The 17,736-nt window shown below is 29.6% G+C and overlaps 3 protein-coding genes across 9 annotated transcripts; all 3 read left to right on the top strand.

Annotated features, from left to right (window-relative positions):
- Positions 1 to 151: 151 nt before the first annotated feature.
- Positions 152 to 2,138, top strand: LOC148239653 (alcohol dehydrogenase 1-like). Its single transcript, XM_088212234.1, has 8 exons — positions 152 to 192; positions 284 to 609; positions 691 to 773; positions 867 to 942; positions 1,104 to 1,165; positions 1,240 to 1,335; positions 1,430 to 1,591; positions 1,780 to 2,138. The coding sequence occupies exons 2-8, from the start codon at positions 399 to 401 to the stop codon at positions 1,894 to 1,896; spliced, it is 807 nt and encodes a 268-aa protein (XP_088068360.1). The 5' UTR covers positions 152 to 192; positions 284 to 398; the 3' UTR covers positions 1,897 to 2,138.
- Positions 2,139 to 3,196: 1,058 nt separating this feature from the next.
- Positions 3,197 to 4,064, top strand: LOC148239652 (cell wall / vacuolar inhibitor of fructosidase 2-like). The gene has a single exon (XM_088212235.1). It carries the CDS (start codon positions 3,375 to 3,377, stop codon positions 3,933 to 3,935), a length of 561 nt encoding a protein of 186 aa, XP_088068361.1. The 5' UTR covers positions 3,197 to 3,374; the 3' UTR covers positions 3,936 to 4,064.
- Positions 4,065 to 12,741: 8,677 nt separating this feature from the next.
- On the top strand, positions 12,742 to 17,354 carry LOC110824530 (receptor-like serine/threonine-protein kinase SD1-7). Of its 7 annotated transcripts, none has more exons than XM_088212237.1 (8): positions 12,742 to 12,859; positions 12,957 to 14,206; positions 14,326 to 14,481; positions 14,667 to 14,824; positions 14,955 to 15,165; positions 15,462 to 15,699; positions 16,612 to 16,762; positions 16,890 to 17,354. In XM_088212237.1, the coding sequence occupies exons 1-8, from the start codon at positions 12,750 to 12,752 to the stop codon at positions 17,187 to 17,189; spliced, it is 2,574 nt and encodes an 857-aa protein (XP_088068363.1). In that variant the 5' UTR covers positions 12,742 to 12,749; the 3' UTR covers positions 17,190 to 17,354. The 7 variants fall into 7 exon arrangements, 6 of the variants coding, with proteins under 6 accessions (XP_088068363.1, XP_088068367.1, XP_088068365.1 ...); XM_088212241.1 differs by having other exon boundaries at positions 12,843 to 13,153; positions 13,256 to 14,206; XR_015816681.1 differs by having other exon boundaries at positions 12,843 to 14,206; positions 16,656 to 16,762; positions 16,890 to 16,924.
- The last annotated feature ends 382 nt before the right edge of the window (positions 17,355 to 17,736 follow it).

The following is a 17,736-nucleotide window of genomic DNA, read 5'->3' as shown; positions in this document are numbered from 1 at the left end:
TCTCAAGATCCTCTTCACCTCTTTGTGTCACACAGATGTTTACTTCTGGGAGGCAGAGGTAACCGATTACTCCTGATCATATTTGTACCAATTTGATCTATCCTTACTCTGAAACATTGAAAATGGTTTAATCATGGAATTGCAGGGACAAACTCCATTATTTCCTCGCATATTTGGTCATGAAGCTGGAGGGTACGGCCATTAATGTTCTCTTTTTGATAATTAGGCCTGGAGGTTCTCTAATTACCTTGATGTTCTAATTAGTATTTCATATTTCTTCTAGAATTGTTGAGAGTGTCGGTGAGGGTGTGACAGACCTCAAACCCGGAGACCATGTGCTTCCTGTCTTCACCGGTGAGTGCAAGGAGTGTCGTCACTGTAAATCAGAGGAGAGTAACATGTGTGATCTTCTAAGGATCAACACTGACAGAGGGGTAATGCTTAACGATGGCAAGTCAAGATTCTCCATTAATGGACAACCCATTTACCATTTTGTTGGCACCTCTACATTCAGTGAATATACTGTGGTTCATGTTGGTTGTGTTGCTAAAATCAATCCTGCTGCTCCACTTGACAAAGTTTGTGTTCTAAGCTGTGGAATCTCTACAGGTTGGGCAAACTGCTTTCACCTTCTTTCATTTGAATTCTTTTTATGTTATGTATATGAACTTGAGTTTGCTTCAACTTCAGGTCTTGGTGCCACCTTGAATGTTGCAAAGCCCCCAAAAGGTTCTTCAGTTGCCATTTTCGGATTGGGAGCTGTTGGTCTTGCTGTGAGTAACTTGTTTATATTCATTTTCAAAGAATTCTGTTACTCAATGCTGCTGGTGCTCATATTCTATGAATTTTTCTTGTTCTCTGACTAGGCTGCTGAAGGGGCTAGAATTGCAGGAGCTTCGAGGATTATTGGGGTTGATTTGAACTCCAGGAGATTTGAACAAGGTGAGTGAAAATTATACGAGATGTAAGCTACTTTATTCACAAGCTAAGTAATGGTTTCCTATATGTTGGATTAGTATGTCATGCACTTCCAATATTCTTTGTACATCTTGTCTTTGGTTGTTCAGTATCCAATTCTCGGGTTTCCATGTTCTTGTAAACAGCCAAGAAATTTGGTGTCACCGAGTTTGTGAATCCAAAAGACTTTAACAAGCCAGTGCAAGAGGTTTGTAGAAACCTGAATTATAAATCCAAGGAGATTTGAGTATTGTTCAACATCAAATTTATTGGTCCTCACAGGTGCTTGCTGAAATGACCGGTGGAGGAGTTGACCGAAGTGTGGAATGTACTGGAAACATCAATGCCATGATTTCTGCATTTGAATGTGTTCATGATGTAATTATCTTTCATCAACTTGTTATGGTCATTTAATAAAGATGAGCATGAAAGATCTATAAATTCTAAGCTTGTTCTCTAAATTTCGTTTCAGGGATGGGGTGTGGCTGTACTTGTTGGTGTTCCAAATAAAGACGATGCATTCAAAACCCATCCGGTGAATGTTTTGAATGAGAAGACTCTCAAAGGTACCTTCTTCGGGAATTACAAACCACGCTCAGATCTTCCTGCAGTGGTGGAGAAATACATGACCAAGGTCAGCTCAATTCTTTTATGTTTATCATTTTAACATTGTTGAACAATCTTGGATATTTTTGTTGCTTGGATTATGAAGCATATCCAAACATGTAACTAGACAAATCACTAGATATTCTGTAAATTGAAACAGTCACAAGTTTGCAGAATATGGTTCTGATTAATAATTACTTATCGAAACTTGGGCAGGAGCTTGAGCTTGAGAAGTTCATCACCCACGAAGTCCCTTTCTCAGAAATCAACAAGGCCTTTGAGTATATGCTTAAAGGCGAGAGTCTTCGGTGTATCATTCGCATGGAAGCTTAGTTTCTCGAACAATTCTGTCAGTTTTTGAGGTGTACAATAAGCTTTGATTGGATTAGCAATGAAAAGGATTGCAAAATTAGTGTTCATGGAACATAGTGGTGGTTTATAGAACAGAGTCCTCTTCTTCTTTCCTATAACCTGTGTGATTCTTGTACATTGTATAGATATAAAAGAATTTGCCTGATTTGTGGATTGTCCCATGTACTTCGTTGTTGTAAAAAATAGAACCATCATTCTACTAATTTTCTTTTTAAGTTTAAACGAATCAAGGATAAAAATGTAACTTGAATCATTTGATTATTACTATTACAAGAACAAAATCATTATATTCTTTTCACTCCTTAAAAAATTAACTACAATATTTTATTTTTCTACCATCATTCTATTTTGTTGCTTGGAGAGTCCTTATATTTATTCTTAACAAGAATACATACGAAATGTATAATTATACTTAAACAAAACATATTTATATAAAAGGGTGGAAGCATTGAACAAATCAACCTTTGTAGAGCCATATAAGGAAAGAATTGAACTTTCTCAATATATATATATATATATATATATATAAGAAGAACTTTAAATATTTGATTTGAATTTTTTTTCTCTAATTTTCAAATTTGTTGGAAAAAGAGATGGGAAGAAACTTTAAATCTTTAATAGTTGGAATTCTCTTTTGCACATGACCCTAACAGGCTTTTGATCCTTCTGAAAAATCTAATCTTTAAAGAAGACCCATCAAATCAAACCCAAGAAACTTTAATCTTCACATCTTTACTTTTCCAAGAAAGTAAATTTAATAGTTAAAATTGGTTAAGGCTTGTTTGGATTGAGTGTGTACGTATACATTCCATGGAAGAAATGTGAACTTATTATGCACATAAAAATTTAATGTTGGAAACGCGGCTTTCAATCAAGCCAAGCATTTTTCAACGACCAAAGTCAGACCATATGATCTGTATTCTAATTATTACTTTCCTATATATTAATCTCCTCTTAATTCTGACTATATGTATACATTATGAACAGATTGTTAGACCCATTTAATTAACAATAAAAAAATTGAATCAAATGATCTCATTGGATCCAATAAATGGTGGGTCCAGATCCTCTGTATGCTGAACAGATATGGTTCTAGTACTTGTACATGAGAACAAGATACTGCAGTAGCTTAAAAACACAGCCTTGAAAATTGTAACATAAGGGTGTAGGGTGGCATTATTATGCAACCCGTGACTCTTTCTTTGGCAATTTTCCCACCTGCCAAACACGCCCTTGTTCCCAGCATATGCTACCTGCCAAGCTACCCCCTTCCCTTGTATAAAGCAAATTGTTCCTTTCTCATTTCTTAATCCACATATTCAAACAAAAAAGCACCACTACCAAATCAATCCCGGTCTATAAATACAAGATCACAAATGGGAAAATAAAACGAATCAAACCCATCTCAACAAAAAAGTCATTTTCAAATTTCAACCAAAATGGCTTCCAAGATTTTCTTGTTCATTCTTCTTCTCTCCTTAGCATTCCCACACCATATTTTCCATGCTCAACCTTGGATTCTTCTTGCTAATGGAGATTCAGATTTGATCCAGAAAACATGTAAAACCACCAAGTACTACGATCTATGTGTGTCGTCTCTGAAATCTGATCCAACCAGCTTGAAAACAGACGCAAAGGGTCTGGCACTTATCATGGTCGGAATTGGTTTGGCGAATGCCACGGCTACTTCAACTTACTTGTCTTCTCGGCAGCTGAGTCTCGCAAACGACACGAACTTAAAGAAGGTGCTTAAAGAGTGTGCTGATAAATATGGTTATGCCGGCGATGCACTTCAATCTTCAGCTCAAGATCTGGCTGTGGAGGCTTATGATTATGCCTACATGCACATCATGGCCGCCGCCGATTACCCAAATGTTTGCCGGAATGGATTTAGGAGGTATCCGGGGTTGGCTTATCCGCCGGAGATTGCACGTAGAGAAAATGGGTTGAAGCACATTTGCGATGTACTGTTGGGGATTATTGATGGGATCGGTTGGTGAAGTTTCGTTTTCTGTACATGCAAACATTTGATTACTAATATTCATTTGCCAATTAATGCATTATTACTAGATGTTTGTCAAAAAGATACCTCATTTGTTTAATGCAATATTTACTTCTTGGTAGATCTAGAGACATCTAGTGGATGCCGTCAAAAGATGGATCAATATCTTTGAAAAGTATATCAAAATCATGATTTTCTTTTTTCTTTTTTCTAAAAGTCTTTTACTAGTATTAGTTAATATTTGTTTTTGCATGGTTTTCTAGATAATCACACACTCATATATATATATATATATATATATATGTTCTTGATAATCTATTATCTCTATATTTCTCTTCTAGGTCTTAGAAAATAACATTGTTATTTATACTCGGGGGAACCTATAAATATAGTTAGCGTCTTTCTTTAGGTTTTCAAAATTAAGGTTGAGCTTAAAATATATTGTAATCTCAATTTTTTATAATATAATTAGTAATGTTCTTTTAAGAATTTTTTAAGATCATTATTGAGCACACTAATTCATTTTGGATATATATTAAACTATCAGTCAATTATGGTAATGTTTGAAATAAATTAATTTTAAAAAATTTAGTATTTTGTTTGATATATAAAATTTCGTGTCATGTTATCACATGTAATTTGTCATTTTTTTATCGTATTATATCATTATGATTTTTCTTATATTGTGTTATTTTAGTTCAGTTTTTTGTTATATAATTTTGTGTCTTATCGTGTTGTGTTATTTCATATCGTGTCATGTTATTTCTTATCTTGCTTTATTTTTTTCGTGTCATTATACTTCGTTTTATATTTTATAAAAAATTATTAGCATTTCAATACAAAAAATCAATATTTAGAATATTAATTCATTTTGGAGAAATATTGAATTATGAATCAGTTATGCTCAAACTTAAAACAAATGAATTAATTTAGCAAAATTAGGGTTATGTTTGATACATTAAATTTTATGTTGTTTTGTCATGTGTGATATGTCATTTTGTGTTGTGCTATGTCATTCTATTTCTTTTTGTGTTATTTGTTTTAGTTTAGTTTGTGTTGTTTCATCTCGTTCACTATTAATAAAAAAAATGACAAAATAGTAACAAACTATACGATCATTTTTTCTTGGTTTAGCTCTTGGAGAGTTGTACCAACAATCGCTTCTTTCATTGTATTTTAGGATTTATACTAATACTCACTATGATCATCAAAATAAGATAAAAGATCTTTAAAAAGTAACTATTTTTTTGTTGTTGTATAAGTTATGAATTTATACCAACTGATAGACTGTTTATATAGATTTAGTTTTTAGCAGCAGTTCTTATGTTGGTAAAGGTCGTTCTTAACATTTATTCATTGCACATAATTTTAAAATTAATATAAACATAATTAATTTAAAGACTTTTATCTTTTTATATCCATTAAAAATAATATAAAATTTACAAAATACATAATTAATATACGTAAACTTTGATTATAATGTTTTTAGATAAAAAATATGAATTCATTTTATTTTTACATAAAAATTTTAACTCATAACTAAAAATTTACTTGAGATCTGTAACTTCATAGTATTATAAGAATTTGACCATGTGAACATCATGTATTGAACAAGAATTTAACAAAGAATTTTAAAGTTTCTTTAGCTAAGAGTGTACATATATTAGAAGAAAGTTGTATTGTTAATTTAATTAATTATTCTACCTTCAATGTATTTTTGTAACAAATTATTAATAGAATTACTCGTGAAAAAGAATGTTTGTAATATGATAAGAAGAAAAGTGAGACTCTAATATACCTATAAGTTGTATTGTTAATATAATTAGTAATTCTAACTTCAATGTATTTATACATAACATATTCGTAATAGAAATAATTCAATAAAAATGATAAGAAGACAAGTCGTATGTTCAATTTAATTAATAATTTTAACTTCAATATTTTAAGTTCAATATAATAACAAATTCTTAGTAAATATAAAAACATAAATAAATGGATTCTTCTTAACCCGTCAAAGTCATCGTTTTCTTCTTTTTCCATCTTAAGTCAAACAACCAAATAAAATAGAAATAAAAAATTAAACTAATCACCACTCATCAGACTCATCAACTTCTTTCTTCTTCATTTATCTCTCTCTACCCATCAATATTTTCTCTCTCTACAAAGCAGACAACTGTGGCTGGCTTGCTTTTTGCTAGATATTGTAGATGGAGAGTGAGTTTTGTGATTAAGAGGAAGAAGGAAAGATGAATAATAATAATAATAATAAGAGAAGCATCCAAGTATGAGAGGATGAAGAAGAAAGGGAAAAAAAAAAAAAAAGGAAGAGTGGTGGCGGAGACGGTAAGAGGGAGCAAAATTGGAGAGTATATATTAATTTCAATGATATGGATGACTTCAAATGAATAAGAAGTTATTATTTGTCATCAAGCGTAAGCAATCCCTAATTAGAATATGCTATGATATGATGATAGAAAAATAATAAATTTATTCATTAAACAAGTTTATTTTGTAATATCCAGACGACATATATATCTATGTATATATGTATATAATTGCAACATATATACAATGGGACAAAAGAAAAAGAACAAATAAAATAAAATAAAATAAAATAAAAAATATATATATATATAATATATTAATTAATTAAAAATAAACAGAGATAAAAAAACGAAAGACCCGGACGTGTGTACACCTCTTGGAGCACAAGCTAACCGTGGCAAATATATATACATATATATTATGTATGTATATATATAATTAAAAACAAAAGTTCCTAAGAGTGGGGAGAAATCTCCCAACCGAGAGAAAAATTTTCTAGGAGTGAGAAACACTTTCCCATTTGGAATCAATACCTTAACTTGGAGAAAACTTCCTATCTAAGTCCAAGTCTCCAAAGTGGCACAAGAAATCCCTTAAATGGGAGTTTTCCAAATGATAAGAATTCCTTAAAATGAAGGAAATTCCATAGTGTGAGAAATTTTCGAAGATTCCTTAGTTTAAAAAAAAATCCTAACAGAGAGATTTCCTAAACGAGAATAACATCTCTTAAATAAGAGAAATACTCGAGTACAAAAATTTTTCAATAGGAGGAAATTCTTAGAAAGAGAGGAACTCCGACTAAATACACTCCATATAACAAACCTTAAGTTGATAGAAACCATATGGTGATTCAATTTTCTAAGAATTCTCTTTGCATCCCTCTAGGAAAACAAATACTTTCACTGTTTCAAATTTTTTTTCCAACTTCGTTTAAAGACTTTAGTAATTGTTCTGAATCTTAGAAAAACAAATAACCTGATCCTTAGAAAATAAACCACTATTCTAGGAATTAAACTCACACAACACGTAGTTAGAATCCTCATTTCCAAAAGTTCTAGTATTCTTAGAAAATTCTGAGGGGTATAGCCTTAGGAGCTATCCTCACATCCAACTATTCATAAATTTCAATATGTTTCTCATCAAAATAGCACAACAAAAGCGTGATGAGCCACAATCATTACATTAGGATGATTTTTCTCTTCAAACCAGAAAGTAAATTGATGGTGTGACAAAAAGGTGACTCGTGTCTTAAGGTCATAGTAAAAAGTAGTTTCTTGGAATTCTTGGGAACATGAAAAGTACATGCAAGAACTAGAACTAAATATAACAGTTCATAACAAAACTGATAATTGAATATGCTACTAAAAGAATTCTTAAGCACCTCCAAAAATAATCATCAATTCCGTAATTCTCTAAACCCATTTTAAACAATTACACTTTAATTATTAGAAGTTAGAAAACTAATAAATTAAATTAGATACTTGAAACTTAATGATTGATATGACTTTAGCTGAAATAATAATTATCTAAGTATACTAACTATTTTCAAGGAAATATGAATAAAGCACCATCCTGTTTAAACTCGCAAATAGAGAAACATGTCTTTCAAATTAATCCAATGAAATGAAATTGAGAGAAATGTGAGCACGATTTCACCAAAGATGTTTCCACCCAATGAAAATATTGTAACTTCATTACTTGATTGGAACCACTCCTAAATGACTGTGCTTATGAAATTAAATTCCGAGGAATACTAAAACAAAGTCCCTAAAGATGTATTTTGATAACAGAATCACTATCGTGATAAATTTTAGAAAATAAATTAGCTCATTTACACTAAGAAAAATATAAAAATAATTAGGCATCAAAGACGCTCCTTAAACAAACATACCTTTCTCGGCTTTTTGGCTAAGATAAAATGTAGTATCTATGGACGAGATCAAGGTTCTCGTAAATAAAAATTTAAAAGACCAAATCTCCTAATAAGAGAGGAGATTCCCACACGAGAGAAATTTTTTCAAGTGACAAAAATTTTCCAATAGAGATAGACATCTCCCTAGTGAGAGAAAAATCTCTCCTAACAAAACAATTCCCCAAGTAGGGAGATAAGTGATTCCAATTCCTTGACATGCAATTTCGAGGACCAAATTGTTTTGGGGGAGGAGGGGGGGGGGGTGTTGTAATAACCAGGAAGCATATATATCTATGTATACATAAATATATATAATTGCAAAATATTTATAATGGGACAAAAGAAAAAGAAAAAAAAACAAAAGAAAATAAAAAAATATAATATGTATTAATTAATTAGAAATGAAAAAAAAAGAAAGACCTAGAGGTGTGTACACCTCTTGGAGCACAAACAAACCATGGCAAATATATATACATATATATATGTATGTATATATAATTAAAAAAAAAGAAGAATGTAGAGAGAATGAGAACAAACCAAGAAGCAAAAATATATATATGTAATGAAATAAAAGAGAAAAAAAAAGCAAAAAAAGAGAGGAAAAAGTGAGGAGAGAGAGACATGACGGTGAGAGGAGAGAAAGGCTTGAGCCGCGTCGACGATCGAGAGAGAGAGGGGTCGTGCGGTGTTGCGCGACACCGCAACCGAAAGAAAAAGAAAGATGAGAGCAATCACCGTTGGTTAGAGAGAGAAAAAAGGAGAGAAAGAGAAAAGAGGAGAGACAGAAGAGACATTGTCGAGTAAAGAGAGAAAGAGAGAGGGGGAGAAGAAAAAGAAAGAAGAAGAAGTAGAAAAAAGAAGAAAGGAAAAAGAAGAAGAAAAAGAAGAAAAAGAAGAAGAAAAAAGGAAAAAGAAAGAAGAAAGAAAAAAAAAAAAAAAAAGAAACAGAAAAAAAGGAGGAAGAAAAAAAAGAAAAAAAAAAGAAAAAACAAGAAAAAAAAAAAAAAAAAAAAAAAAAAAAAAAAAAAAAAAAAAAAAAAGAAAAAAAAAAAAAAAAAAAAAAAGAAAAAAAAAAGAAAGAAAAGAAAAAGAGAAAAAAAAAAGAAAAGAAAGAAAAAAACATTGAAAGAAAAGAAAAAAAAAGAAAAAAAATTAAATTAAGGAAGAAAAATGGAAGGTTTGCGACTAAATATGATGTTGGTGCGCTGCATGTGACAATATGCGCTGATTCGATCATCAACGCGTGGTATTTTCAGTGACATACGTGTGATGGCGTATGGTGATGTTAGCTACCGGGACTGCGTATTCGAGGTAAAATCCGTTCTTCATTTCGTGTAATATAGTATCTAAATTTATTAATAATTTAATATATATATTTTCTATTATAAACGAAAAAAATTATCCAAGCGGTATTCGAATTTTCGAGAGAATCGTAGACTGATCTAGAAATGATTTCCAAAGCTTTCTCGATTACACTATAGGTAAGAATTGTATTCCGTACGGAGATATAAATTATATGTTTATGTAAATGTGTACATCTATAATGCATTATGTGTGAATATTTAAATGTATGTGTAATATAATATGAATATAATTAGCATATCTAATTTGTATTTATGTGTATTTATGTAGTTTATATTTATACGTTGTTACGCGTGTGTACATATATATATATATAAATATATGATAGATGAGTATGAATTGATAAGAACAAATACGTGAATAGTTAAGTATGGTGTGTGTGATTGAATATACGTGTTTAAGTATGAATGTGTGTATGTATCAGTAGAGATTGTGTGTATGTAAATACAAAATATATATTCTGTGTGACACATGTAGTAAGGATACATGTATGTATTGTAATATATTTGTGTGTATTAATATGTGTGTATATATGTTATGTATGTTAAATGTATAACCAGTGTATGTATGTGTGGAATTTGGATACACTACACTTGCTGTGTGATCTAGTGCATATGTACGATGCACTGTATTTACTGTGTGATCTGGTACAATTACGCGAGAAAATTTGAGTATCCTGTGCTTGTTATGTGATTTGGTACAGGATAATTTAGAAAGTGGTTTGAAATGTATGACTCTAATGTACATGATGATATCGTATATTGTGTGTGTGTTTGTATTAATTGCTTGTAGAAGTTAGTACCTTAAATTAATATAGATTTGAGATTTTTAAATAAGAAACTAAATAAGCTAAATACATTTGGAAAACAAACACCGAAAAACTTGAGAGGTGTAATTTAGTTAGAGAAATAAACTGAATAAGCCACTAGGAAGGCAATCATATAAAAATTATGAAGAGTAAATAAGACACTTAATTCGTTAGTCGTGAATCGAGGAGGAGAGGGTGTGTGGCTGAAGTTCAGCGAGTATGGTAAACTTGTACATGAATAGAGTTTGAAATCTAATTCAGATGTGGATAGGTATTTATGAGTGTGGGTCACCTTGCAAATGTAATTGTTGTGACTAATGTGAGATTTTGTGTGTATTATCTATGCGATAGGAAGATCCATTTCGCATTTTCTCGATAATGATATAACGAGCATCGCGCGATGATAACCTAATTAAGCTTTAAAATACAAAATAATGTGAAATTATAAATTCGAGCGGAGTGATATGTGTGTGTGAGTAAATCCATTTTGGTTTGAGGATTTTGTGAATCCATAAGTGTAATTTGAAAGGAGAATAAGAATTAGGTTATAAGTGAGGATTAGAATATGTTTTGTGTGATGATTCGTTTTGTTGTGTATTTTGATTGAGAGGCTTTGTTTTATATATTTTTTTTATAATAAATATTATTATATTTTATATATTGCATGAACATATGTACGTAAGTCTCCGTTACAGAATTTTTTTTACTGAGTTCGTGAAGCTCATGCCACTTCACCCCCATTCATGTGAGAGAAGATGACGAAAAAAACTTTATTAGGTTTTATTTTAATATTGTAAATTAATTTAGATACTCTAATTATTTATAAACAAATAATTATCATGTTATAAAAGATATGTATTAAAGTATAGTTCCACTAAATATTTAATATTTGTCTGTCCCACTAGTTGAAAATATTATGCTAACGTCGTCACCGATATTAAGTTTGTGATGTTACATATTTATTTTTGCCTTAACTAGCATTTAGTCACGGTCAACTTTATGTTATTCTTTTAATGGTAATTTCTTCAAAATGGATTAGACTTCTGAGTAAGGAAGAACAACCATAATTCAAAAAGAAGACAAGAAATGATGTATTTAAAGAGAAACTTACAACTTTTTTTTTAAAAAAATGAATAAATTTCATTTAATTAATTACTATCTATTATATTAATTCATTTTTGAGATCAATTTAAATGTTATAATTATTTATAAATAAATAATTATTCTATCATAAAATATGTGTATTAAAATATAGTTCTGCTGCATATTTAATATTTAACGGTTCTACTAGTTAAAAATATTATGCGAACGTCCGTACTTACCGATATTGAGATTCGAACGGTAACAATTTCAAGATCAATTTCTCATTCAATTAGATAATTTAATCGCATATCTTTATCGATAACATATATCATCAAGTTGAGATATATTACATAAATTATTTTTTATCATTTCTAAATTTATTTTATTAATTTATTGTATAAAATTTTTCCAAAAAAAAAATAGTGTAAGAATTTTAAATTAGGTTAAAGAAAATTATTAAATAAATTGGCATTTAAATCCTAGAAAATGACTAATATCTAAAGCCCCATTAATGTTTGTGGGTCCGGTAGTTTATTGCATTTAATTCACTCCAACATTAACAAAAAAAAAAGCAATTAATAATAAGTAAAAATATGTGAAGCTAACTTATTCTTATTTTTTTATATTTAAAGAAACTCTTTTTATGTGGTGTATGGCTGTCCTCCTACGGGATACATTTATATGGTATGTGATTGTAGGACACAAATTAATAATTTTTTCAGATTTAATCCATTTTAAAACATAAAATTAAAGACTTTATTAAAGAGATTTTTAAATATAAATTGAAAAAAAAAACATTTTATTATTATAAAAATTTTTTTAATTTTTTTATACACATTCATTATTTTTTTATATTAAGATATCGATACTTATATGTATATAAAAAACGTGGCTATTTTATGTTTTGGCCACAAATAATTCATCTTTGATTTTTCAAAGGCATGTTTGGGTCCTAGTAGAAAACAAGGACATAAATGAATGCGAATTACCAAAGGACCATCATTAAGAATCAACTCAGATACGTTTCTTTCAAAGACATAAACTTTTCAGAAAGTCAAAATCATTTGACTTCCAAATTTTAAATTAGGCAATTGATATCTTTGACTCTAACCCAAAGTAAAAAAAAAAACTGCAATTAATTCTACTTTATGCTTTAATTACATATATCAAATGATTACAATAAATTCTGACATGTATAAGAAAATTATACTTATTAATTTGACGGTAAATTGTCAGAACAATGAATTTCAAATAAGAAAAAAAATCTTATAATAAATTGTTTTTTACGTACATTTTTATTACAAAGTTGAATACTTGAGTTTATGTCTCCTACCCATTATAAAAAGTCAAGGAAGGAATTAAAAGTCGTTTTCTTTTCTAAAATACAATGTTATTGTTATAAATATCTTCGTTTTGATGATTATCTATGCAGGTGCGAAAAAATCTTCAATTCTTCAAATGGGTTGTCATCATATCATGATTGCTTTTGTATTTTTTCTAACATGTTCTCTTTGCATAATGTTTTCCAGATGTGAAGACAATATGCTGTCGGGAGATTACATCACTGGAAATAAAACCCTGGTTTCTGCAACTGGTGCATTTGCATTAGGGTTCTTCAGTCCGGAGAATTCCAGTAAGAGCTACGTGGGTATCTGGTATCATGATTTAAGCCCCATAAAAACAGTTGTATGGGTTGCCAACAGAGACTCCCCACTGGATTCTCCAGGTAAATTCACGCTCAGAGATGACAACTTATTGATTTTAGATCGTACAGGGAAGATTGTCTGGTCGACTAATATTACGTCGCAACATTCCGTAAACACAACAGTTGGAATTTTGAGAGACGACGGAAATCTTCTTCTCCAACTTAACGAAGAAATAGCGTGGGAAAGCTTTAACACTTCTTCTGATACAGCGGTAGCTAGAAAGATAGTCAGCTTTAACAAGAAAACCAACAAAGGACTTGTTCTGTCATCTTGGTCAAATAAACAAGATCCAAGACCAGGAATATTTTCTATGGGGATTGACCCAGAAGGGTTTACTCAGTTCCTCATCTGGAAGAAATCTAAACGATATTGGAGAAGCAATGTGTACGGGCTAAATGAAACAGAATCTACATATGGTGTGTGGAAGAATATGGACAACTTCCTCTTTACTTTAAACTTTCTTGGTGATGAACATTATATGAAATTCGAACTTATTTCCCCAAGACAAGTAGACAAAGCCAGGATTTTTTTAACATCAGACGGACAAATCCATCTTCTCTTTTGGCTCGGTAATGTATGGGCATCTATTTGGAGTGCACCATCTCATATGTGTGACTTCTACGGATATTGTGGACCATCTGGTGTGTGTGACTTGATGAATGAATCCTCTTCATGGCCGGTCTGTAAGTGTTTGCCTGGTTATAAGCCTAGAAATGAACAAGAATGGGATAGAGGAGAGTGGTCTGGTGGGTGCAAGGTGGAAAAAGATTTAGAGTGCGACAACAGAGATGGGTTTTCGAAGGTGAAGATGATGAAATTTCCCGATCTACCAATAATGCTAGGGATGATGAATGCAAGTACATGCCAGTCCAGGTGTTTGCAGAACTGCTCTTGCTCAGCGTATGGTTACTTGGATATGCCGAACAATAAAGTTAGGGATGATGATGTGGAAGGAAGAAATGATATAATTACATGTTTGAATTGGCATGGAGATTTGCTAGATCTTGTAGAATTGTTGTCTGGAGATGATAAGGGTAGAGATCTCTATGTTCGAATTCCAGGCTCCAAATCTGGTATGTTTAGTTCTAGCTGGATTTTATCTAGGGTTTACCTATAAATTTTTCTTTTTCTTACACATTTCTTCTTACGTAGAAATTATTTTAATGATTTAATTTTATGTATTTGTTTAAAGATGCAGTTACAGATGGGTCGCATGAGAATGACAATCATGTCCCCATTCAAAATAAGAAGGTGGTAGTTGCCATATCCACTGCATTAATTGCATTCCTTCTCATTGCTATAATTGCTTTATACTGTCTATGGTGGCGGAATACCTCAAGCGATCGCGGTATTCCTTTTTCTCTCCTTATTTAATTTTACAATAATAATAATAATATGGAAAATAATTTTTTGTGTAAATATAATTTAGTATATTACTTAATTATTCGTAAATATTTAAAAATAAAACAATTATATTTAATGGGTCTCATGATTTATTGATTATTAGTGTACTTATAATTTCGTTTATGGCAGAAGCAGAGAGAAATGTGATTGGGAGGAGCTTTACAAGTGAAGGCAGGCAGGAGGATGGAAAGCTGGTGGAATTCAATTTTAAGAGCATTTTATTAGCTACGAATAATTTTTCCGACTCAAATAAATTAGGAGAAGGTGGATTTGGTGCGGTTTATAAGGTGAAGTTTTATATATACATACACATACCTAGTAAATTAATATTATCCATTCAAATAGTCATATATGTGTCTATATATACAAACATATGCATATATGTTTATATAACGTATTTGATAATTATTTTTGTAGGGAAATTTGCCTCAAGATCGAGTAGTAGCAATAAAAAGGTTATCGGAGAAATCTTCACAAGGACTTGAGGAGTTCATGAATGAATTGAAACTCATTGCCAATCTGCAACATAAAAATCTTGTGAGGCTCATAGGCTGTTGTGTAAAGAATGGTGAAAAGCTTTTGGTCTATGAATACATGCCTAATCGAAGCTTGGACAAATTTTTATTCGGTAATTTTTTCTTCCTAAACCATCAATTTCTTTTTTTTTTTATTTAAAATGATAAAAATTAATCTCTTTAAAAATTTTAAGTGAAATGGAAATAGCAGATTCAAAATTTTATTAGCATGATAAATTTGAAACATAATTTTTTATTTCTATTTGAAATTAAATTTTCTATAAGATTATATTTTTATTACTTTTAACATAATTTTTGTCATATTTTACTCCATTATTTGTAAGTGTCTCTAATTTAATTTTTATTTTTTTAATTTATTTTTTGATGATATATATTGTTATTGTATCAGATCCAAATGAAAAAAGAATCTTAGATTGGAATAAAAGATTTCAGATTATTGAGGGTATTGCTCAAGGAATTGTATATCTTCACAAGCATTCTAGACTAAAAGTAATACACAGAGACCTTAAAGCGAGTAATATTTTGTTGGATGGAGAAATGAACCCCAAAATTTTTGATTTTGGAATGGCAAGAATTTTCGACATGAATCAAACTGAAGCAAAGACCAACAAAGTAGTAGGAACGTAGTAAGTCTTTTTTCTACCTTTCTCTTCATTTTAGCTTGCTTATGTTATATATGGATTTATTTTTAATGTTCAACATAAAAATCTAATTATATAATAAATCACTGAAAAACAGTTATAAATTATAAATAAATATATTGATATATTATTAAAACAAAATCTTTTAAATTTTAAATATTTTTTGAATAATTAATTATATAATTACTAATGTTACTTGGTTCAATAGGTATATATAAATTATTGTAGGAAATTTTTTTCTACTCATTATTAATTTGTACAAGTATGTTAAAATATTAGATTATATTTTCATTGAGCTTTTTAACCCAGATATTTAACTCATTAGTGTATTAGTTGGGTTACAATGATCAAATTATATTAAGTCTCAACAAATCTATTACATATTTTTTAACAAAATAAATATTATATAATGGTTAAATTTTTTTAATCATATAACAAAAACGGATCACAAATCCGACCTAGTTTTTTTTCATAAAGAAAAAGTCAATATAAACAGTTTGAAGTAGTATTCTTTTCTTACTTAAAATTTATTTTTAAATAAATATTCTACTTATTCATTACTAAACTAGTACATTTAAATACAATACATAAATTTTTTTCTAAGTAAGTATTTAAATAATTTTTGCACATTCTACTACATGCATCTAAAGTATATTGATATATATCAAAAATATAGTGGCGCAATGGTTAAGATTATTATAGTATACGTGAAAGTCATGAGTTCAAATGTCATTTAGAATATAAAATTTGATACTTTCTGAGTACATTATTAGTTAAAGTATGAAAGTAGACACTTGACAATATTTTTAATTATTAGTGTTATTAATTTTTTTATATTTGTATTTTTAGTTAAACTACTATTATATTAATTAGACTCAATTTCGATTGTTAATCCAGTGGTTATATGTCGCCTGAATACGGTTTATATGGAAAATTCTCAGAGAAGTCGGATGTTTTTAGTTTTGGAGTATTGTTGATAGAGATTGTGAGTGGAAAAAGAAACAATAATTTTCATTGTGAAGATCTCTCTCAAATTCTCCAAGTATGGGTGAGTCATATTCTCTTATTTATTTTAACTTTAAGTGTTATTTAGTTAAAAATTTATGTTTATAATAAATAATTACATTAATAAGATTTTTAATCTTGAAATTAATTATATTTAAAATACAATTTAGGCATGGAAAGAGTGGAAAGAAGGTAAAGCATTGGAGATAATAGATTCATCAATACGTGATACATGTTCTGTTCAACAAGTTGAAAGATGTATCCACATTGGATTGTTGTGCGTTCAAGAAGCGCCAATTGATCGACCAACTATGTCTTCGGTGATGTTGATGTTAGGAAACGAAACTATCTCACTTCCATCTCCTAAAGAACCTACCTTTTGGATGAACAATGGTAATACAAGTCTTCACCAATCTTTCAATTCTCATTCCTATAATGAGATGACAATAACTTGGTCAGAGGCTCGATAGTGAACAGATGTGAAATAATTTATTTTTAAATTATATTAGTAATAAGGTAAAAGATTATTGTAATACTAATTTTTGTAATTTAATAAAATTTTATATGATATGTAAAGGATAAAATATTTATATATATATATATATAAATTATATAGATGGATATTTATCCTCTTATTCAATCGCAATTCTTTTCTTTTTTTTTTGAAATATCCATTCTCAATATAAGCATAAAATAATTCACATATTGATTAAAAGTAACTAAAATTGGATTTATATTAACTCATTTATATCAAAATGTTTACAATTTGATTTAGAAATATTACAACGTTAAGCAGTGTTCATAATTTTAATTATAAAAAAAGACTTTCATAGGATCTAATTATAACATAATGTTTTTGGATTGATTAATCAAAATTTATATACCATACAATTTTCACAAAGAATATAGGATCTAATTAGAACATAATGTTCTTGGATTGATTAATCAAAATTTATATACCATACGATTGATTAATCAAAATTTATATACCATACAATTTTCACAAAGAATATAGGA

Source organism: Carica papaya, unplaced genomic scaffold (assembly GCF_054855325.1).
Source record: "Carica papaya isolate Zhongbai unplaced genomic scaffold, ASM5485532v1 h2tg000045l, whole genome shotgun sequence".
Classification (NCBI taxonomy): Eukaryota; Viridiplantae; Streptophyta; class Magnoliopsida; order Brassicales; family Caricaceae; genus Carica; species Carica papaya.
Note: the sequence above shows the minus strand (reverse complement) of the source record. Positions and strands in the feature narration are given on the sequence as shown.